This window comes from Chaetodon auriga, chromosome 7 (genome assembly GCF_051107435.1).
Source record: "Chaetodon auriga isolate fChaAug3 chromosome 7, fChaAug3.hap1, whole genome shotgun sequence".
Lineage (NCBI taxonomy): Eukaryota > Metazoa > Chordata > Actinopteri > Chaetodontiformes > Chaetodontidae > Chaetodon > Chaetodon auriga.
Genome location: NC_135080.1, coordinates 21736894 through 21759501, shown reverse-complemented (window position 1 = coordinate 21759501; position 22608 = coordinate 21736894). Strand labels below are relative to the sequence as shown.

Here is a 22608-nt window from a genome sequence, read left to right as displayed (position 1 = left end):
ATATCCCAGTTCTTGCATGCATATTCATCAGAGATGCCACCCATTGAGCATGTGCTGGATCAACATGTAGGACAGCATGTTCAATTCTTGCCAATATCCAGCAACTTTGAGGAGCCATTGAGGAGGAGTGGACCTTCATTCCACAGGCCACAATCAACAACCTGACCAACTCTATACAAAGTTGTGTACTTGGAAACTTGGAGAAGCAACATTGGAGATGACTTATGGTAGTGAAATGAACTTTCATTCACCTCTGGTGGACATTCCTGCAGTCAGCACGTGAACTGCATGCTCCCGCATCTGTGGCATTTGTGTTGTGAGATAAAACTGCACAGATTTTAGATTGACCTTTTACTGTGACAAGCCCAAGGCACACCTGTACAATGATCATGCTGTTTAATCAGGATCTTAATATGCCACACCTCGGGTCTATGGATTATCCTGGAAAAGGAGAAGTCACTAACATGAATTTAAACAAATTTGAAAACATGTCCATTTTCATTTTAGTGTTAGAAAAAGAATCATAAAGTCAGTCATTAGAAATTATTCCTGCTATTGTGTCCGTGTTGTGCACATCTACATGGTTATTACGTGGATTTTTGCAGGAATTAGTGTTCCGAAACATCAACAGTGGAAAAAGAAGCACCTTACAAGTACACTAAAAACCTGCTCTTCCTGTTTTGGAGCACATTAGTCAGCTGCACTGAGTCTTAACAGAGAAGCTCTGTTGATCTTCAGGCTAAATTATTGCTCGGCTGGATGAGCGCTTGGTCCACCTGAGAACACATTGCTGTATTCTCACAAACTTAGACCTTTTCATTGATACAATATATCATATGAAATTATACAGTAAATAAATTAATAAATGGATGATAAACATACCACATATCCGAAAAATGGCAACTGTCATGTCATTGGTGAATGAGATTTCACTGATGGCAACATGTATAGCTGATAATAATAAAAGTGGAGTTACTTCATTTGGGAGATTAAGTGCAACACAGGTAGGTAACAAAATTATTATTCTGTGATTACAAGAGAACGGTTGGTTGATAATTTTTATCAGGTCAACGTCATGAACTCTTATCATTCATGTGTGCACATGTTGATAAGATCAGATGTTAATGTTTTTTCTCCGGTTAATGTTAAGGAGCCACTATTGTTGAGGGTTCAAGGACAAAAATTGTTGGGTGTATTTCCACTAATATTTTTCCATTTTCCATTGACAGTAAAGGTGATGTAGTTCACTGCGCTGCCATTAAATACATGTATTCATCTTATATACAGTAGCTTGATGGACTTACTGTCACTCATGATATTAAGGGCAGTAGAGCAAACGATGTAAGGGTCAGTTTACCAATTCACACAAGAAAAATTCACACATCTCACAAAGAATCAGTATTATTATAAACCAAAACCCCCTTTTTCTCTTAAATGACTTTTACTGGTAATATGAAATTAATAACCAAAACAGCACAAAATTCAGGTTACAGGTTGTAGCGTCAAGTACTAAGTATTGTGAAAGGTGGAAGTAAAAGGTGTAGAAGCAGATATGAAGTAGTTGCAAGTGAGGGTTGACCTCAGCAGAGAGATTAATGCTGCATTTCCAAATGAAACAGTTTCACTGTTGGTCTAACTCATCTTCAGAATGTAGCTAATCTAAAAGCTGTATATATCTGGTCAGTTATATATGGCTAAAAAAGGTTTAAAAAAGTCAATTAATTGAATCATCTTTGAAAAGATCATGTAAAGGATTTTGTACACATTGAACCCATCACACTCAACTCTACACTTTTAATCAGCAGCTGTCTGAAGTTCAGTCATACTGGACCATGGGGTGGTCAGTCCAGGGAGGCAGGCTGCTGAGTTTCATCTCAGTAGCTGTTTCGATGGGCCAGCCCCAGGCCTTAAAGAATCCAGCCAAGTTCATCCCCACAGTCTGGGAGAAAGTCTCAGCATACAGGTTCATCTTTCCTTTGTTGTCAGTGGGAAAGTTGGACATCTTGTGGTAGGCAGCAAACACCTTCTTAAAGGCATCCCAGCCAAACTTATCCTGGAGCTACATGGAAGAGGACAAGAGGTAGAGGAAAATGTGAAAGTGCTGTTGTGTGCCTCCGCCAACCACTCAAGTGGCAGTTTACATCAGTGTCTCATGTAGTTCATGCAGTGAAGGCTTTGAAGGAATTTGATAAAACGTATTAAGTGTCTTCGTGTGACGTGTGATTCCAGTGAATAATTTCCAGTCAGAAACATGCTGTTTTCACTTTGAGACTATTTTTCCGGAGGAGTTCAGACGACTGATAGAGAGCTTCATCACAGGGTGCAACGACAATCACCTGAGGCTCAATATCAGCAGAACCAATGAACCTGTGATGACTACAATGTTTCAAATATGGCAGTTGATGCAGAGAAGCTACAAACTCAGCACAGTTTGAAGGTGGACTCTCAAGATTAGTCACCAATTCAGTATCTGACCAAATGTGAAACATGGTCACAATCTCTCCTTCTGTTCCTGAGTCATGGTGTTGAATAATGACCAGAAAAGTGTTTCTGCAGAACATTATGACATCATAGTGAAGTTGACCTTTGACCTTTTGGATACCACATGTCATCACTTAATCGTTTCATCCGATGTGACATTTGTGTGAAATTTTGTCATAATCAGTGTATGAATTTTTAGGTATGAGCAAAAATGAGTTTTGTGAGGTTACAGTGACCTTTGACCACGAACTTGTAGTCAGTTCTTTGAGTCTACGTGAACATTTTGCCAAATTTAAAGAAATTTCATCATGGTGTTCCTGAGAGCCTTGAGGGACGCTCTAATGCTCATTAGAAGACTGACTCCAGTGTGACATATTTTCTCTACAGGGTGTAATATACAGTAAATGTCTCTTACCTGCATATATGTCTCCAGGGCCACCCACATGCTCCAGCTGCTGAGTTTCTTGCCCCCCTTGGCATACTCCTTTGCTCGACACTTGCGATTTGCTAAAGTCATATTTGGATGAGCCTGCATTGCACAACATGAAATAATGTGATCGTGGAACAATCCCAGTGAAAAGCCAAAAACTTTTCTCAAAAAAAGACAAAAGAAGTCATCTTTTTGTGATTTTGACTGATAAAAATGTGTCAGAATACACTTTAAGATCAAAACTCATTTACTCCACCTGTGCCCTGTTGATCCCCAGCACCTCTTCATGCACATACACTGACCACAGGTTGCATGTACACTCTGTGGTGTGTGACGGGAACTCCCAGCAGCTTCTCTGTTGGTTGTGTCCCAGTTCATGAATGGGGCCCCACAGGCCTTTACTCTTAGCATGGCCAATGCTGACCATCTCAGCTGCTGTAGCCCTGTGTGCCATTATAGGATAACCTGCATGCATCCAACCTGGATGGAGAACAGAGATAGTCTGCTGACCTATCTATGGTGCATGCTGCCTCTCAGAAACAGGCATAAACAGTGTGAAAGTACACTCACCATGGGAAATTTGCACATCTGCAACAATGCGTTCTTTGCGGGGAAATTTGCGTGGTATGACAGCCAGATCAGCAACGCCCCTCATCATGTCATTCCAGAGCGCCGCCAACTCATCGGGGCGCTCCAGGTCTCGAACAACATCTGATGGTACAGTAAGGATGATGTTGTCAAACTCCAACTCTGCCCAGGGTGAAGGAGCTGTGCGCAGCAGCGACCAATCAGCAGCTGTTGTCACACCTGAAAAGAACAAAGGGACAGGTGTGTTCTGAACTGAGCTTGAATTATTACAGAATAACTTTCTAAACTTTTTTCTGAGATATTATTTTAGACATTTCTAATGGATACCTACCACAGTTTCACCCACCACACACTCACCAGATTTATAATACGGTGCAGGTACAGCCATCTGCACTGTGACCTCTGCACCCTCCACTTGTGTTTTGGGTGGAGCCACCAGGTAGATGAGCCCCCCCCATAGGTTCCACACCTGGATCATCTCTGAAGTAACAGGAAAGCGCTCATGAACACATGGTGCTCTCTTCAGCTCTGCAGCGTTGAGATGGTCTGTTTGACAGCCTATCTGGATCTGAAGAAGACATGGAATGGTGTTACTGGTTGCAAGTATAGTTTGTGCTGTGAATACAAGAATGCAAAGTTAGGATAGATGTTTAGGGTGAGGCCTGCTGCCCCTGGGGGGAAGGGTATTGATGCATGGTGAGGGGAGCCCAGTTAGATGGATACAGAAATACTAACAGAAATACACTGAAGTCAATAATTATTTGATTTCATTTGCAGTACCTTCCATTCCTTGTTGACAATCTCTGCTGGTATGGCCATGTAGGTCTTCATGCCAGGAGACAGGTAGAGACCTGTACTGATCCACTCCTCCCCTCCTGGCACACATACATAAACACCCACCCACACACACAGCAGCAGCAACGGCAAAGATTATACTACAGTCATAGTTACATGCATAAAATCTACAGGACACATTGCAGCTTCCTCTTTCTTAACAGTGAGGGCTGTAAATTAATGCAGAGCAAATTAAGCCAATGATGCACAATGAATGCAAGTGTGCACAAACTGTATACAAGACAACTCAGAAATAGTTCACACTTGCCTACAGCTACTAGGTCTGACCTGATGTGTTAGCATTAATCTTGATTCTGTGGTTGTAGACAACTGGCATCAAGGGGTTATGCTTGATGAGGTAGGGCAGGAGGGCATCAGGATCTGGGCAAACCTTATATACCTCTGCCCCCACACTGAGGAGGAGGTGGTCTTTGGGGCTTTTCACGGGGCAGCCGTCGCACACCTTGAAAGAAAATAAATGGTGACTGTATTAAGGATGCTGCTGTCGTCTCGTCTGACAGGTTGTCAAGCTATGTGCTGTTGGAATTTTTAGTAAAGCGTTCGTGCTGTTTTGTCTACTCACCTGTGGCATACCTGACTTCTTTAAGATGTCAGTAAGGGTGGATACAACCTGTGTATAGGACGAGCAGTCATAAGCCTTCATGTGCAGGTATGTGGCACAGTCCTTGCCAAGCCTTTTAAGACATTCCTCCTCATGCTTGGTAAGTTCTTCACCTTGGGTTACATGACCAGCAAAGCGATGTAGAAGATGGCGGAAGTGGTAGGTGTCTTTGATGGCCTGGCTGGGCACAGGAGCCTTGTATAAACCCCCACTGATTGTCGCCCCCAACAGACTCAAGCCCATTTTGTTCAGAATCTTGTTCCCTGAAAGACATTCCAACATTCGATCGACTGTGTTCCACTGTTGAAATAATTATGAGCAGGTTAAAAGAGCACGAGTGTCAATATTTTTTTTTTGTTTGAGGCCCAAGATAACCCAAATCTGGGTCTGATATTCAGCAACTTTTGGATTTCATCTTCTGCAGGTCTACATATAAAGCAGTAGCCTATTAATGAGAAATACATTATTATCTTTATTATACAGGAAAAACCTTTGGATCCTGATTTCGATAATCTACCACCTTTGTCCAATGTTTTCACATTCCCCCGCTGAGCAGCCATCTGCCCGTGTTCAGGCCAGCTTCCTATGCCTCCTGTGTTTACCAGCAATAGTTTTATGAAGCTGTGAACCTCGCTCCATCCTCACTTGTGAATGACTGAGCCTTTCGGGGATGCCCTTTTCATAGCCAATCATGAAACTATCACCTGTTATCAATGGACCTGTTTACCTGTCACATTACCACACCAGCATATGCATTTAGACAGCAGCACTTGGAACATGTATTGTGCATTATGTTATATTATCATGCGATGAACTGGGCAGTACATAATCAAACTCTTGTGGTGTCTTATCATACCTGAGAAATCTGTCATTGGGTTTTGTCCACGGTGTGTCTGTGCCCAGTACCAGGCGTGTCCACCAATCAGCAGGCCTCCTCCCTCTGCCACGAAATCTTGGATTTCCTCCACATGGTCACCACTGTATGCTGTGCACACAAATACACTCAGGTCTTTCCTGAACTTTGTCTTCTCACACGTCAACCCGGACTTGCTGAGAACTTTGAGCACATGATCTGGCACTACACCAACAACGCCCTGCCGGCCTTCGTCCAACCAATGAATGGCATTGATCCAAAATGGAGCCAGTGTCTGCGATAAAAGGCCATTATTGTAAGAAAGGCACATTAATCACATAACAAGATGTGGCAGATCAGCACACAGCTCAACTGATCTTTAACGTAAATCTACCTCTCGTCCTAGAAATCCTTCATGTGCCACCACAATGACCCGTCCCTGGCCATAGTAGGCTCCTGCCAGGAACGCCCGTCCATTGTCTGTGGTCCCGATGGGAAAGGCTAGCGGGCCATGGATCAGAACCTCAGATGCGATTGCTCCACCCTGGAGATCAAACTCTGAAACCCCCTGCAGTAAAAACTCCAGGTCATCCTCAAAATCTTTACCAATTCTGTATGTGAAATGGAGAAGAGGAGAAAGGAAGAGGACAGTCTATTATGTAATTGAATTAATAATTAAGAATAAGTGTCATCGCTTTTCTGGACCAATCTGTTCTATTCTTGATCCAATATTTTTCTCTGAGTCTAATGAACAACAGTACGGACAACCATATCTTCATATTAACATACAACAATATTATTATTCTTATTCTTACTGTACAGGGGGACCACGTTTTCAGATTAAAAGCTTTGCAAAGTGAGGTGTAAATGACCAACAAAAGAGTACAGTATACACTCACACTACAGCCATCCATGAGGATGGGATCTGTGGGTAGACAGGCAGGCACTCTGCCTCAGCGTATCGCTCAGAAAAGTAGACCCCTGCCACACCAGAAACCTTGTTCCCGTTAAACTGAAGCAGTGCGTTTTCTTTAGGGTGATTTGCAGCCCAGTGCCACGCCTGCCCTGCTATCAGCACTCCTCCTCCAGCTTTCAGAAACGCCACCAGGTCCTTTGCATCTGCACCCACGCTGTAGGCATCAGTCACATACACACCGACCCCCAGACTGTTACTAAAGCCCCCCACAACTTTAGTTTGGAAGCTGGATTTGCTGAGGTTATCAGCAACTGCCTTGACATTGTTGTGGACCCCCACAGACAAGTTGCCAGATCCGTCTCCTCTCAGCCAGGTCAGAGCATTCTCTACCAGAGCAGGAAAGGTTTTCAGGTAGCCCTCATGACCCAGGACCACAATCCTTCCACGGCCATACAGAGAAGCAGCCATCAGGACCTGGCCTCGACTGTTCATTGCTAAAGGAAAGGCATGATCTCCAATCAGAACCAGGTCATTGGGAACACAGGGGCCCCGGAGGTCCAGCTCTCTCAAGCCTTTCATTAGAGCCATGTAGGCCCCTTCATGGTGGTTTTGGATGGGCTGGTTGGACATGGTGAGAGGGATTGATTCTCTGAAGGTTGAAATATTTGTTAATCCAGGTGTCAGTTGTATTAGTGAATGAGGTTAAACAGTTTCATCTAGATGTAGGTTTGTTGTGTCAGTTGTCCTGTGGGGAAAGAAGAGAGAGATTTAACAAACACATGGAGTACTACTGATGGTGGATGTTTTATACGTTTACAACAATCAAATTATAACAACAAAATGTCAATTTATGTCTACAATTAGTTAAGAGACCGAACATGAATCAGCTGCTCCCCACTTGATTCCACCCACAGTTTGCAGGTTGTCATTTCATTTTACCAAAGGGTGAACTTGTCCGTCTGCTTACATTGATTACTGTAAGCACATCTGTGTGCTAATTGTTTTTTTTTCACAGAGAAACGTATTATGACTATGTTTTATAGAGGTCTGAGGAGAATCTGTGTTTTCATTTTGTGCTGTACTCTGGTTTGAAAAGATGACAAATGTGATGTCAGCAAAGTGTTTGTGTGTGTAGTTACAAGTCAGAGAGAACATAATGTAAACCAAAGGGTTGGCAAAAACATGTATAAAGGAAAAAAATAATGAGATCAATCACTGCTCACTCATCACTCCCCGCCGTAGGCTGTATCCCAATTGTGTATTTTACGCTTTCTGTTAATTAGTTTCTGGATATTGTTATAACTGGCAGCACTATTGATCCTAGATTGTAAGAAATCTTCTGGCCCAGATAAGAAAGAGCCTTCCCTTCTTAACACTGCTGCAGATATTATCGCAGAGCCTATTGCCTCTGCTTTAAATTTGAGCTTATCCTCCATTGTCATACTCAATACCTGGAAATCAGCTGTGGTTCCCCTTGCACTATTAAAGGGTGGAGTCCCTGCTGACTTGAATAATTACCATCCCACTATCAGACTGCCTCTTATGTCCAAAGCATTTGAATCTTTCATAAATGACCAATTAAATAATAACACTCTCAGTGAATATCAGTCAGGTTTTAGATCATAGTACCATAACAGTGGTATGCTGCTTACAGATTTTATCATCAGATCTTTAGACAGTAAACAGCACTGTGCAGCTCTATTTGTTGACTTGTCTGAGAGCATTCCACTCTGTCGATCATAACATGCCATGACACAGACTTAGCTGTGTAAGCCTGAGTGAGATGGCACTGAAATGGTTTAAGAATTATCTATCTGAAAGAGGTCAGTGTGTCTCAGTAGAAAACTACATGTCATCCTCATTTACTGTAAACAAAGGTGTCCTGCAAGGATGTACTTAGCCTCCTCTGACCAAACATCTGACCTGCTCTAAGGCAGCTGATCCCACTGTCCTGACATCAGAAGGCACATGAATCGCAAGAGTTACTTCTTACAAATACCTTGTCACATGGCTTGATGAAAGGTTGTCTTTAAATGTGGATATTACTCATCTATTGAAAAAACTTACACCAAAACTGGTCTTTCCTTCCATTTGAAACAAACGCTCACCATTTGAGGCCAGACAGAAGATAGTGCATGCTCATTTCTATCTGTTAGACTACAGTGATGTGATTTACAGTACATGCAACTTCACCCCTAAAAAACTGGATTATGCAAATCAAGCTGCATTACGCTTTGTAATATATGTCTCCAGGGTGCACTCAGTGCTCTGTAACACTGCTGTCTCCTTTGATCCACCCTGGCCATGGAATGAGCAGCAAAACACCATTTTCTTAGAATCATTTCCTTCTTTGAATACCTTTAGTAGAAGTAGTATTAGTATTAGTAGTAGTTTACAAACTGCTCTGATGAGGTGTTGCTGTTTGACATAATGCTTGAGGTGGAATATCTTATGGATATTGCTGGCATGGCCTGTGTGTCCCCCTTTTTGTAGTATATGCGTTCTGACATGGGAAACTGTTTTCTTCTGTCAAACTGCTTCTGCTGCCTCTTGACCAGGACACTCTGAAAGAAGAGATCTTGTAGCTCAGCAGGCCCTTCCTGACTAACTAAAGAATAAATAATCGTGTGTAATTATAGTATAACTTGATGATCTGTCAGTTTTAGACTGTTGGGCTCGATTGATTAATCACGAATGGCAAAAAGGCATTGATTGCAGGGTTAAAGTTGTAATGTTCATATGTTTTTGTTGTAAAGCACCACCACCACCCCAAGCGCCAGTGTCACTTAACATAGTTACAGAATAAATAGTCAATAATGTTATAAAACAATGTGAATATAACGTACAGCCTATGCTCAGCTGGAATATGCTTTCACTGGGGTACATAATTCATCAGCTTGTCCCATTTCCTGCTTGTACCCTCATCTGAGCCTCTCTGAGTCTTGTCTGACAGACAGGGTGGAGGAGTAAATAATTGACTTAGTTACTGCGCAACGTTCAAAACCGAAACTCCACAAAAGTGCAAGAAATAACATTATCATTACGAAAAAAGTCTACTTTACCATGATCGTCCGTGAAATTAAATGGGTCAAAACAGGAAAAGCCAAGCTACATGGAGTTGATAAAAGTGGCCTCTGCCAAGGAAGTCCGGATAGGTGAGTCACAAGCGGAACCTTCCAAGGGGAACACGTTTCTCGGCGAGCGTGCGTATTTTTCTGACGGACCGTGGGTGCGCTGCAAAACAAGCCCCCTCCGGTTTGTTTAACGCTTACTGCACTTCAACAAACAACTAACAAAGAAGTTGTGGTAGTAACGTGACACGCCTAATACATACGCAGCCCCACTCGCACGATAACTATTTTTTTTCTGTGTTTCTTTTCTGAAACGAGTCGTTCACAAACGCATCACCAAACTCAAAGCAAAGCAGCCTCGCTGAGTCCCGCTCGCTCAGATGTCGTGTACGCTGGTTAGCGCCTCTGGAGTTCGGGTCCCTCTGGAGAACGGGAGAGCTGTGATTCTGGGCCGAGGTCCGGACACCGGGGTCACCGACAAGAAATGCTCCAGGCACCAGGGTGAGGAGAAGCTCGACGCAGATACCGGACATGGGTGGTGTTCATGGGGCTGCACGCGTGAATCATTCAATGCCGAATTTGTCGCGAGATCCTCGTAGTTTGCAAAATATGCGTCAGCTATGTGGCTCGTGCTGTGCAGGGGCATGTCATTTTTTGAGGGACACGGGGCCAAAGTGAGGGTGATATGACCCTCATGCCCTGCTGGTTCCTGTTTTCTTGATTACTCTTGTTTTTGCATTATTGCTTAAAAAGTGACTCTAACCATTATTGAATCATGAAAAACTGTTGCAGATCAGTCGATTAATGACTGCGGTAATAATCCTTGTGTTTGTTTCAGTGAAGGTGGTGGCTTGCTATGCAGACCAGGATGTGGTTGTTACTCAGGTATGAAATGCACTTAAGCCCAGCCCAGTGTCTCAGTTTACAATGTAATTAGTCTCCCTTGACTCACCCTGGTTATCTAAAACCCCATAATGTGTGACTGTATAAATGCTGCAGTCCAATGTCCATACATGTCCTATTTTCTTCCACAGCTAGGTCCAAATCCCAGTTTCCTGGAGAGTGAGCAGCTGGGCCGGGGCCAGTCTGGTAAGCTCACCCATGGAGGCACCCTGTACCTGGTTAACCAGAACCATCCCTTTAAAGTGAACTACTCTCTGAACTCAAACGGAGCCGCTTCCAGCGCTGCGGAGAAAAGACTGAAAGCCACAGATAAGACGAAGGGGGGAAGAAACGGGAAGGAGGCACCGTCAAGTCCAAATCTCAAGCGCAGTATCAAGGATTTCTTTTCTACGTCTCCCATGAAGGTAACGCATGTTTAGTCATCCTGTTTAAACCCATATGGTGTGTTAATTCATGTATCTCATTTAACGTTCTTCAAGAGAAGTTGAAATTGAACTAAAAATGGAGATGGTGTATTTATTTTTTTTTTTCTGTTTAGCCATCTAAAAGACAGCTGAGCCCAGGGAGGGGCCACCCTGAGGTGAAGCGCCAAAGACGAGAAGAGAAGGCCTCAGATAGACGAGCGAAAGAAGAGGAGGAGGAGGAGGAAGAGGAGAGACTGGCAGAGGAGAAGCTCAAGCAGCTGCAGGAGTTGGCGGAGAAGTCTAAGACGGAGAGGAGTAACCGCACTCAGCCATCGTCCTCTTCATCACCTTCCTCGTCTTCAAAAGGCTGTTTAAAGAGCAGCTGGCAGCAGATAGGCAACCTGATGCTTTACACCGCTGCTGGTGTCAAAGGGAGCGACAAGGTGGGAGCTTTATTTCTTCATTTATTTCAGTGAGTATCGTGGTGGGCAGCTTGATTCAGAAACTTCATTGTATCAAATAAAATGATCTGGTTAAGTGGATTTTAATTTAGGCCTCGATAAAATACTTTTGATTGCATAAAGGGTAACAGATACACTTGTCAGTGTTTTATGTGCAAAGCAGCCCCAGCTCTTAGTTGCGAGCCCAAACTTTTATCATCTTTCCCCAAATGCATTTCTGCTACAGCAGAGATTCATCAATAATTAATCGATCAATTGATTGATTAGCTGAGCGACAGAAAATCCATGAAGAACTGTTGTCATTTTTCAAGCAAGAAACTGAAATTAGACCATTGTAAGGTGAAAATGTTAGGGTTTTGAAGTGTTGCTTATACAAACCAAGATGTTTACATCCAAAGATGGGCTTAGGTCTAATTTTAATGATGAGTGGAGGAATCAATAAAGTAATCAGCCGTGTCAAATGAAAACCAACAGTCTGCTGAACAGCAGTGAGAAGAGCTCCCTCAAAAGATGGCTTCTCTCACCAGTATGAGGTCGTTTTTCACTCTTTTCAACAGGCTTTATTTTGATATTAACACAGAAGTGCTGTATAGGGGTTTAGTGATATCACATGGAATCTAGGAAATGAAGTTCATGTGTTTCAAGCTGTGATCTCTCTAGAGGAGTCATCCCTACTTTGGAGTTGTGAGTGTTATTCACTGCTTATTAAGGTGTTGCCTAATGTGTAAATGTCTCAACATGTCCTCTCCTTTTCATCCTCTCCAGATTGCTGGGTTTGACATCGATGGTTGCATCATCACCACCAAGTCTGGCAAAGTCTTTCCCACCGCACCAGATGACTGGAAGTACGCCTGCACCGCTGAACTTTCCCTTTTAAACCGTTTGCTAAAGCTACGAGATATGCTATATCACCGTCACTCTCTGTTTTTCAGCAGCGTATACAGATCACGCTTCACATGTACACGGTTTGTTGTAATTGTCCTTGTGTTGAATTCCCAGGATTCTGTACCCTGAGATTCAGCCAAGGCTGGCCAGCTTGCTCAAAAAAGGATATAAGGTGGGAAGCAGCTAAATGCAACAGTTGCTAATATTATCTAGTGTTTAGGCAGTTTAATATGAATGCATATTGAATGTTCTCTGGCAGTGTTTTTCACTGGATTTCTTAGTTGCGCCCTTGCTCTCGTGCTACAGGTGGTGTTCTTCACCAACCAGATGGGGATCGCTAAAGGCAAACTGAGACCAGAAGTCTTTAAGTCTAAAGTGGAGGACATCCTCACCACACTGCAGCTGCCTGTGCAGGTTGGTCGTGTTGTAGGTTGACTCTCGTCTCTCCTGATTTTTCTACAAAACGCTGATATTTGCATGCCCTCCTTGGCTGTGTTTCAGGTGTTTGTAGCAACTGGTCCAGGTATCTACAGGAAACCAGTGATGGGAATGTGGAATCACTTGCTAGAGAAGGTAACTGAATACATGCCCACGTGATTTGACGAACCTGACTTCGTAGACAGAACAAAGTATGAATTCCTGCGCACTAATTCAGCCCTTTGATCGTTCCTCTCAGCATTATTCACTGACAGCTCTGCATGTTTGGCAGTCATCAGTCTATGGCGCCGTAGTTTTAACTGTACATGTCTTTGTATGTGTGTTTCCTGCTCAGGCAAATGATGGCGTGACTGTCGACAAGACACAGAGCTTATACGTAGGAGGTGAGTGAGGCTGGGTATGTCGCCACAGTGATAAACATCCCATGTTGCAGAGAGGCACTCATACACGCAACATTTTGAAAAACAGACTTTCGGCTCAGTTGTTATTCAATCCTTTTCCTTCAACCCAAATCTTCACCATGATCGGTCTCTCACCACCTGAGATGCAACAAAAGCAACCTAATTCAGAAGAGTTTTGCAAATCTTGACATGCTTTAAGAACATTTGATGTCCAGACAGTCAAAAGTCCAAGAGCACGCACATGAAGATGCACACACAGCTTCTGACTTCACCTCTGTGCACAGATGCTGCAGGTCGGCCGGAGAACTGGGCTCCAGGGAAGAAGAAGAAGGATTTCTCCTGCAGTGACCGACTGGTAAGATCATCTTAAATGTTATTAAATAGGTTACAACTTGTTTCTTAATGATACCTCAATCAGGAAAAGCTGCTCTACACTGCTAAAAGCTCTTCTTTTTTTTTTTCTTTTTTTTTTTGTAGTTTGCTCTGAACATTGGGTTGCAGTTCTACACCCCAGAGGAGTACTTCCTGGGCTGGAAGAGCGCCCCCTACACCCTGCCTAAGTTTGACCCTGTGAGCTCAATGAACATACTGGCTGTTGACTGTTTTGTGTGTATGTTTCTCTGTATTTCAGTTAATGTTTTCCTTTATCTGAACTTGTAGAGGAGTATCGACGGCACTGCAGCACTTTATGACCCACCGTCTGCCTCCCTCACCTCCAGCAAGACAGAAGTCATTGTTGCTGTGGGTTTCCCTGCATGTAAGAGAAAGCAGATGGTATATCGTGTGTTTCCGATCTCCTCTCCCAGCGACACCGTTCTGATCTGGTTTTCCTCTCTTCCTTTTCTCCACAGCTGGTAAATCAACCTTCTTCCACACCCACGTCATTCCAAAAGGCTATGTGTATGTCAACAGGGTGAGTGGCTTTCATGAACAGGGCTCAACAAGGCTCCAGTTCTCAATGCACACAGAACCGTCTGGTTTATATACAACGAGATGTTGAAACTGAAAGGATTTTGTGTTTTGCGTTTGCATCAGGACACGCTCGGTTCGTGGCAGAGCTGCGTGTCGGCATGTGAGCGCGCTGTGAGGGAGGGCCGCAGCGTCGCCGTAGACAACACCAACCCAGACCCAGAGTCTCGCAAACGGTAAAGCACAGCTGCATCAGTACGTGCTGTGTCGATGCATGTCTGTGCTCAGGATTCACCTGACGGGGGTACACCTTTCTGCAAACAGGCTTCAGAAAGCATCCATATTCACGCTTTGATTAAGAATAATTTTGCGGACGGATGAGTGTACTTGCAGGCAGGTTGGAGATGTTCAGTCACAACACTAAGCTTTCATTTTAGCCACTTGTCTGATGGACGATGAGTTCTGGGATTGTGGCCCTGTGCCAAGTCTTAGCTCAGTAGAATAGATTGCTTAAATGGGCTACAGCAGCAGAATTCGGTGCTGCGTTCCACTTTTGTCAGCAAAGGACAGAGAGATGATCCAGCTGCACACAGAAACTGTGTCGCTCAGTAGAGGAAAAAACTGCCTGTGACTATGTGACGTCTGTAATCCAAATGGTTGCGCACAGGCCATGGAGGTAAAGGTCATGGTGGACATTACTGTGATACAACTGGCTTATAACGTAACTCTTTATGTTGACCTTGCTGCTGAGTTATACCTTGTTGTTGGCTTTCTCAGCTTTCTCAACAAAATTAGTTGTACAAAGTAACTGAATCTGTTAGTTGTTGGTTTAAGTGTAACCAGGTGTGTGAACAGTACTAAACGATTACTTAGTCTCACCGCCACCACGTCTTTTACAGTTATTAGCCTTACAGAGCCACAAATGAATACGCTCTAACTAATTTGAACATCTTTTACACCCTTTAATGATTTTTAATACTGTATGCACATTTCCAGCACAGGCTGGTCTTGTTTAAGTGCTGCATGGGGAATATTATGGACCCATGATAGCCCCCTGATTCATTCATTGTAGGGCTCTACGTAACCTTCATTGCCACAGCGTTCAGTTTACTGACTGCATGCTGCTGCTGTTGTATTTTGTGGTATGAATGTTCAACCACTGCAGCCTGCTGCTCGTATGTGCATTTATTTTTCTCTGTTTGTGTAACCAATGTTTTGTGTGTCCTTTCCAGCTACGTGGACGTGGCCAAGGCCGCAGGAGTGCCCTGTCGCTGTTTCCACTTCTCGGCCTCTCTGGAGCTAGCCAAACACAACAACAGAGTATGACTCACCTCTCCACACTGACTCTCTTTACCCCTTGTTTTGTTTTATCCTGGCTGGTAATGACAAGTGTTTTTTTTTTTTTGATTTTTTTTTTTTTTTTTTTAATGCTTTCATTTGTTCCCAGTTCCGTGAGATGGCTCCATCAGACAGCAAACACGCCAAGGTCAATGACATGGTTTTCCACAGCTACAAGTATGAAACTCTTTCCATTTCTAAAACATGTTTATGTTAAGATACACTTAGTGATAATAACTCTGATCCTGACAGCTCTAATCTGTCCCCCTCACTGGACAGGAAACACTTTGTGGCTCCCGCTCTTGCTGAGGGATTCTCCGAGATTGTCCAGATCCACTTTGTCCCGAAATTCAAAGACAGCCAATCAGAAACCCTGTTCCGGCAGTTTTCTGAGGGCTGATTGGACAGCTGGCTTTCGAACGCCTTTGACTTGCACAGTCACACTTCTTCACAGCAAAAATACAGATGACAGCCAGTGAAGCAGCCGGCGTGCGAGATCCAAGCAACAAGCAACAGTCACAGAAAACACAAGACAGTCAGCAGACATGCTGTTCTGTTAACAGCTGATGGACTGTCTGGTGTATGGGCTCCCCACTGACATCTGTGCAGTGTTTGTATGTCCTAGCTTATGTGCGTACTGCATGGCTGATGGCCTCTAACTACAAAGTAAGACTGATGATGTTAGCTAGATTTGAATCATTCAAGCAGCGTTTTATTAAACAGTTAAACACATTTATATGAAGGCATAGATACATTATTCTTATATGTGACTCAGGAACTCATTATATGTGTTATATATGTTGAGTTTAGAAAGAAAACAGTGTGAAAACAAGAAGGATTTCTTTTTTATGTTGTTCACTAAACATCTTCATTGATAAGTGAGTTGACTGCACCTCAGCTGTAAAAATCAATAGTATTCTTTCTGGCAATAAAACCTTTGAAAGCTCTATTGAATTCTGTATTGCTGTATTATGAAGGCTTCACCCAGACAGATCTCAGCTTATTGATTGTGGATGTTTCCAGTTCACCTCAGGAGAGGAACTGGATCTCCTCGCCCAGGTGCTCTTTCAGCCACGGCATTATCTTGAACAGGTCGATGTGAAAGTCTCGAGCATCAGGAGGCGGCCTGTCACTGCTGTACCTTCCCTGAGGTGAGTTGAGTGGGTTGCATACGTTCACGGTGCCCCAGCTCACTACTCCCACCTTTGAGATGAAAGCAGGAGAGATGTCAACGTCATGCTGGTTTCACTGTGTGGAATGAGGCTTTTTTAAGTTGCTGACCTGAAAGTAACGCTTTCTTTTTTGCAGAAACAGGGATCCACCAGAGTCACCTGTACATAAAAGAGACAGCATGTAACTGTAACTGTAGGTCAAATGATGGAGGCTATGATACACTGAGTGCAGAGTCCAGACCTTTACAGGTGATAGCATCCTGGTATCCTGAGGATCCGCCGGAACAGAGGAAAGTGTCAGGTACATACTCATCCAAAGTCACATCGGTGGGCTCCTTCAGCGTTAGCCTCGCCTTCTCGACACAGCTAGGCCTCTGCAGACAGCAAATTAATTTCAACTCAACACCCTTTAAAAAAGAAGAACCTCTATTTCCTCCACATTATCGACAGCCCACAGTCAAATCCAGCCACTCACCTGACTCTCTGTTTGAATATGTGTTTCTTTGCGTTTGGAGTTCTTATGGATGAAATAGGCAGCAGTCTCCTTGTGTGAGAGTAGTTCCTCCCCTGTTTACATGAAAACAGGAGGTCTATGTCGTAATATGTTATTAACACTATGTTAACAGGGGAAATATGGCAATAGTCCTGGCGTTCTCTAAATGATATGAAAGCCTTGGCAGAGTGTAAAGATCAAAAGGTCGCGTACGGTGCTGCTGACAGGTAGAATTGACTCTCTTCAGGGCTCGGCTGCCTGGCACGGTGCATGGCAAGCAGATCGGTCTGTTGTATGACAGTATACACACACTCAACACTTGAACTCACATCAAAATGTAGTTCAGTTCCCATGTACACCGTTTTCCTGACAAAATGGCAGTTTGGCTTCTTGTTGAGTAAAATCAGGACCTTTAAGTTTGGCTCGTATGGATCCCTGGTAGCATCTTTGAGCTGTCTTACCTGGCTTTCCAGGAGAGCGGGATACTCTTGTTCACTTGTACCAGAGCTACGTCGTAGTCATAGAACTCAGTCACATTTCTGTGTTTGAGTGCCCTGGTGTTGTACTTGGGGTGCATGATCACCCTCTTGGAAAACACGATGCCCTCGCCTGGGGACAAAGTGCTTGTTATTTCAACATAACATGGTGTGAATTCAACAAAATGGTGAGCATAGCACTGTAGATAATTGAGTTGAGTAAGGCACCAGCAACTTCAGAGGTTATAATTTGATTGCTAAAAGTTTAACTTATGCTAGAAAACATTAAATTAAACTCCGTCTGCAAGCAGGTATATCAATGTCCAAACATTAAAATCATCAAATTGTCACCAAACTTTTGATCCCAAGTACTTGCCCAATACAGCATTTATTTTCCTTCTCATGCCATTCTAGCTTTTTCTCTTTTTTTGACGTGAATCTCAAACATCTTCAAAAATCTTCAAAATAATTTCCCGTACTGACACTGACCGTGTTTTATGTCCACCTGCTGAGAAAATTTGTCTGTGCTCGCTCTGGCAAAGCAGTGAGCAGCTGTGAGCACCCAGTTCTGGCTCACAATGGATCCAAAACACGGCGTAGACTAGAGGGGAGGGAAGTGTCGATGTGTGAAAATCCACTCTAAAATATCAAACAGATGTTTGGATCGGTGGGATATCTCCACTATGATCTTGGTTGCTCTCACCGCTGTCACAGTGACGTGCCAGGGTTTGGTTTGGACTCCTGTATACTCCTCCTGTCCCATAGAGATGTCTTCCTGAGCTACCCCACACATCGTCACACTCTTGTCACCTGTGTAGTGAAACATGACCACCTGTCATTCTAAAGGAAATTAAAAAAACATTAAATTGCTCAAAATCAGAAAACACACACACGGTTTTGTGCCTTAGAGTTAAGAGTGGCCTCCGACTTACTAATCATGCTGTTGAACACCTCTCCCAGAGTTTGGAAGTCTTTCAGAATGAAGACGTGATTCTCACCACGTTTGTTTGAGGCTAAGGAGTTCAGCTGATCTTTCTTCACTTGATCCCCAACACCAAACACATAGACATCTGAAAACACACATAAAACCTACGCTGCATATATACATAGATGACCATGTCAACACACATTAAAATGTGTGCAGTGAAAGTAGTTCATACATGTCAGCAGAGCATGTCTACATGGTGTATTTGCAGATTTAATTCTATTTGTTAACCATGATACCCAGCATTGTCTCATCGGTGTGATCGTGGGATGTGTTGTGGTAACCCAGCAGATTCCGGATCTGGGCCAGGGCAATCTGAGGCTTGTTGCCAGTGTTGGAGTAACCTGCCAGCAGAAAGACACGAAGGGGGAGTGGAGGCTTAATATGAAGATAAGGCTCCTCTAATGTTCCCTTTTCTGCTATTAAAAGAACTCTAATGGGCTGCAAAAAGATTTTTATGAGCTGGAGAAGCTCAACAGATGCTGTTCCAGCATGAATTTTTCAATTTGCGAGACATTCCCTGTGTCTTTACCGTCTGTTTCTATGATGATGATGTTCTGAGTCTCATTAAAACGGTTCTTGGCACTGTTTTGCTTTAAGAAGTTGATCACCTCACTGACACGGTGCAGAGCAGCATGGAGGTTGGTGCCTGTCTTTTGCCCATGGCCTGCAGATGAACAAATGCAAAAGATGGAATAGTTTAAAAATAGAATGATTAATAACTGAATGAACTATTGAACACATTGGTGCATTGTGGTTATTGCATGCTGGTCTGATAAAGGCCTGCTTGAGCAGATCACAGTGCAGGAGACAGAAATATATGGTCATTAAATGAATGAATAGAGTGAATGAAAGAGCCAAGCCGGGTCCTACTATGGTAGTCGAACTCCCTCAGACGCCATATCACATCTTCTATGCTACCACTTATATCCGATTCTGTGATGTCCACAATGTCTTTAGCCTCGCTGGCAAACGACAAGACGTGAAACTTCAGCTGCACCTCGTAGCTGTCCAACTAGAAGGAAAATGAAGAGGACGAGTAAGTTTCACGCCCACCAAGATAAGATGGCAGAAAAACCAGCGGAGCAATGTGAATGATTCCTTTTTTGTTTTTTTTGGCACAGACCTTATTGATAAGAGCGATGGTGGCATCCCTGGATAAATCAAAGTCCTGCTTTCTGATGCTTCCTGATGTGTCCAGTAAAATGTAGATGTTCAGACGGCTGCCTTCAGCCACACGGACGGTTCGGCCAAAGTACATCCTTGCATCTTATACGCACGCACACACACACACACACACACACACAAAGTACTTTTAGTTGCAGTAACCATTTCTTTAACAAGTTTTTGTACTTGCTCTTAGCATTTCATGTTGTTTGTGTTGCAACACAGGCAATATGTTGATGACACAAATAAAAGTTGTAAACACCTTCCTTTTTGGAGTCTGGTGAGAGCACGTCCATGACTCCTGCAAGTGACCCTGCCATGGCCGCTGCCACATCACTAGGGGAGTCAAAGGTGTGCAGACCTGCAGCAAAGCACAAAGACATCAGGCATGGATGTTTTATGAGAACATTCTGTGCTGCTCTGGCACTGCTTCAATGCCCAATTGCTGTAGGTAGAATCTGCTGTTGTTTTTAAGGAAAAACATGGAAATACAACTGTGCACTTATTGTATATGTATAAAACTGACACTTGGCACCTTGGCACCGTGGTGCTGAACCGCTCCACTCCCTGTTCTCCAGGCAAACCCTTTCAGCCGACCCAAGCAGATCCAGGCCAGCCTGGCATGAGAAGATCAGCTTTTGTCCTGTGTGAAACTGGCCTGTTGTCCTCTGGGCCCCTGGTGGGATTCCTGGGTCATTACAGTCATCAGCTGCAAAACATAAACATTTTTAAGGATTTTTAAGGATGTTAGTCTGTGCTTATACAGAAATGTTCAGAATTCAACTTTATTTGCAAGAGCTGGATGTGTAGTACTTTGAAATGGTGCACAAAGTTGTTTGAAGACATCAAAAACACATTTTAGGCATACATATGTCTTCACACACTGAATCTGAAAGTTAAAGAAAGCAAATGCAAAATTTTGTGTCACAGTAACCACAGTGACCTACTCTACAAAACTGAAATGTGTTTATAGGGATCATTTATATGCATTCATCAAAAGCTGCTTTACAATGTAAGCCTCAGTAAGTATGAGCTTAGTCAGTGGCTGCTCATTCTACCATAGGCTCTAACACACCTGATGAACTGCGCTCAAGACCTCATGTAAGTGGATATTCTCATTTATTCTCGATTGCTCTGATGTAAGAGAGGAAAGTACAGCCATGTTTTTGATATAATATTATCAGATATATGATTTATGCTTTCATGAGCAAGCTTTGTAATGCTGTCCATCCTCACCATGGTTGTCACAGACAGGAGTGGTCCCTGTCCACTCCCCAGAGAGGGTGCAGTTCCTCTGGGCTGACCCGTACAGGGTGAACCCTTCATGGCAAGAGAAGCTCTGCGTCGCCCCAACGCGAAACCACTGGTCCCTGGGCCAGAAGTCACCGTTATCCAGCTGGATCTGAGCTGGACACAACATGTCTGGGAGCAAGAGATGGACAGAAAGGAGGACAGAGGATGAGGAAAGAAGGGAAGGATGATAAAGAGCAGTACTTTCAGAGAAAACTCAGATTATGACCACGACAGTCCTTTTGTGTACATATGACACTGAACACATCACCATCAACATTACCTTTACATGTGGCTCGAGACGCTTGTCTGCCATTGGCTAATCTCATGGGCGACCACTCCCCATCAGCACTGCAGAGCCTGTAGCTGACCGGGAAAGGGTACTGTCCTGGGCTGCAGTGATAGGTCAGCACACTGCCCTCCAGCCCTCCCTGTAGAGGAAATACATGACCATTTTTGGAGCTAAACTACGTAACATGAAGCTTTCCAGTAAAGAGATGCTTGGTAGGTTTCATTTTCGAGACCCTCCATTTCCTTTTTTTTTTTTTCATGGCCAGATATACACTCACAAAGGAGCAATTGGTCACTATGGTAAATGTGACATTTTACCTCCAACACCCATCTGGAATGATGTAAATTAAAAACAGCAGGGGTGCAACTAACCTCCCAGACATCAGATTATTGTTTAGTCTTTAAAACAGCAGAAAAAAATTGAAAAATGCCAGCTGCAAGTCAGTCACCCAACCAAAAATCCAAAAACCATCAGTGGACAGTGTATTATTTTTACCTGTGAGTAGGTGACATGACCATTTTTGATGCTCTCCGTGGTTGAGCAGTTCAGAGGCTGTGGATCCTCGTACGTTTCCTCATCATAATTGTACTCGTACTCCTGCACAGACGCTGGAGCACAAACATTACAAGTGTTGGTGATAAGAATGCATCTCTGCGTGCACGCACAAGCAAAAGTGATACACAGACACCATATGGTACGGACCGATACGAAGCTGATGTAATCACACTCAAATGTAAAGTAAGTGCGACACAAAATTGAATTGCTCACCCTCCCAGACAGAGATGAAGAGCAGGATCCATAGTATGGACTTGATACACATGACCGGACTCTGTGTCAGTGGTGTTTGTGTCTTTGAGTGACAGAAACCACAGCGAGAGTGTCTGGCTGGACTTGCAGTCAGCTGCTTTATTTGATGACTGATTACCCATTAACACAGCAGCACCAAACAGGGAAGGAGAGATTGAGCAATTTCAGACAGAACACAGATTTGAGCTCTGACTTTCGTTTTTGGTTGGGCTCATTTTTCTCTTGTGTTAGGATTCTGTGCAGTAATATATATCTCGGTGACACTTATACATTACTAATTCATTTGAAACCGAGAGTAGCCTCATGAAAGCTGCTCTAAAGCTTTAAAAGAAAAATCTATTAGGACACTCAAATACAATGCCATGAGCCCGCTTTGGGCAACTAATGCAATT

The 22608-nt window shown here is 43.5% G+C and overlaps 3 protein-coding genes across 3 annotated transcripts; 1 reads left to right on the top strand and 2 right to left on the bottom strand.

Moving 5' to 3' along the window:
• Window positions 1-1419: 1419 nt before the first annotated feature.
• LOC143323287 (TRPM8 channel-associated factor homolog) lies at window positions 1420-9880 on the bottom strand. Its single transcript, XM_076735087.1, has 12 exons — window positions 9787-9880; window positions 6708-7469; window positions 6203-6419; window positions 5812-6103; window positions 4917-5218; window positions 4622-4796; window positions 4280-4374; window positions 3857-4067; window positions 3482-3718; window positions 3168-3391; window positions 2897-3010; window positions 1420-2059 (listed from the first exon to the last, which is right to left on the bottom strand). Exons 2-12 carry the CDS (start codon window positions 7352-7354, stop codon window positions 1817-1819), a joined length of 2757 nt encoding a protein of 918 aa, XP_076591202.1. The 5' UTR covers window positions 7355-7469; window positions 9787-9880; the 3' UTR covers window positions 1420-1816.
• A 71-nt stretch (window positions 9881-9951) lies between these two features.
• Window positions 9952-16481, top strand: pnkp (polynucleotide kinase 3'-phosphatase). The gene is made up of 17 exons (XM_076735089.1): window positions 9952-10296; window positions 10634-10680; window positions 10830-11102; window positions 11237-11545; window positions 12329-12408; window positions 12563-12620; window positions 12755-12862; window positions 12950-13021; window positions 13221-13269; window positions 13572-13642; window positions 13765-13857; window positions 13948-14044; window positions 14139-14200; window positions 14323-14432; window positions 15429-15516; window positions 15644-15711; window positions 15814-16481. Exons 1-17 carry the CDS (start codon window positions 10176-10178, stop codon window positions 15932-15934), a joined length of 1827 nt encoding a protein of 608 aa, XP_076591204.1. The 5' UTR covers window positions 9952-10175; the 3' UTR covers window positions 15935-16481.
• LOC143323288 (complement C2) lies at window positions 16455-22318 on the bottom strand. The gene is made up of 19 exons (XM_076735088.1): window positions 22178-22318; window positions 21905-22017; window positions 21401-21548; window positions 21064-21249; window positions 20363-20536; window positions 20090-20188; window positions 19787-19929; window positions 19534-19675; window positions 19193-19327; window positions 18900-19004; window positions 18608-18745; window positions 18379-18485; window positions 18165-18276; window positions 17661-17808; window positions 17413-17486; window positions 17182-17273; window positions 16948-17080; window positions 16816-16865; window positions 16455-16737 (listed from the first exon to the last, which is right to left on the bottom strand). Exons 1-19 carry the CDS (start codon window positions 22227-22229, stop codon window positions 16564-16566), a joined length of 2325 nt encoding a protein of 774 aa, XP_076591203.1. The 5' UTR covers window positions 22230-22318; the 3' UTR covers window positions 16455-16563.
• Window positions 22319-22608: the final 290 nt, after the last annotated feature.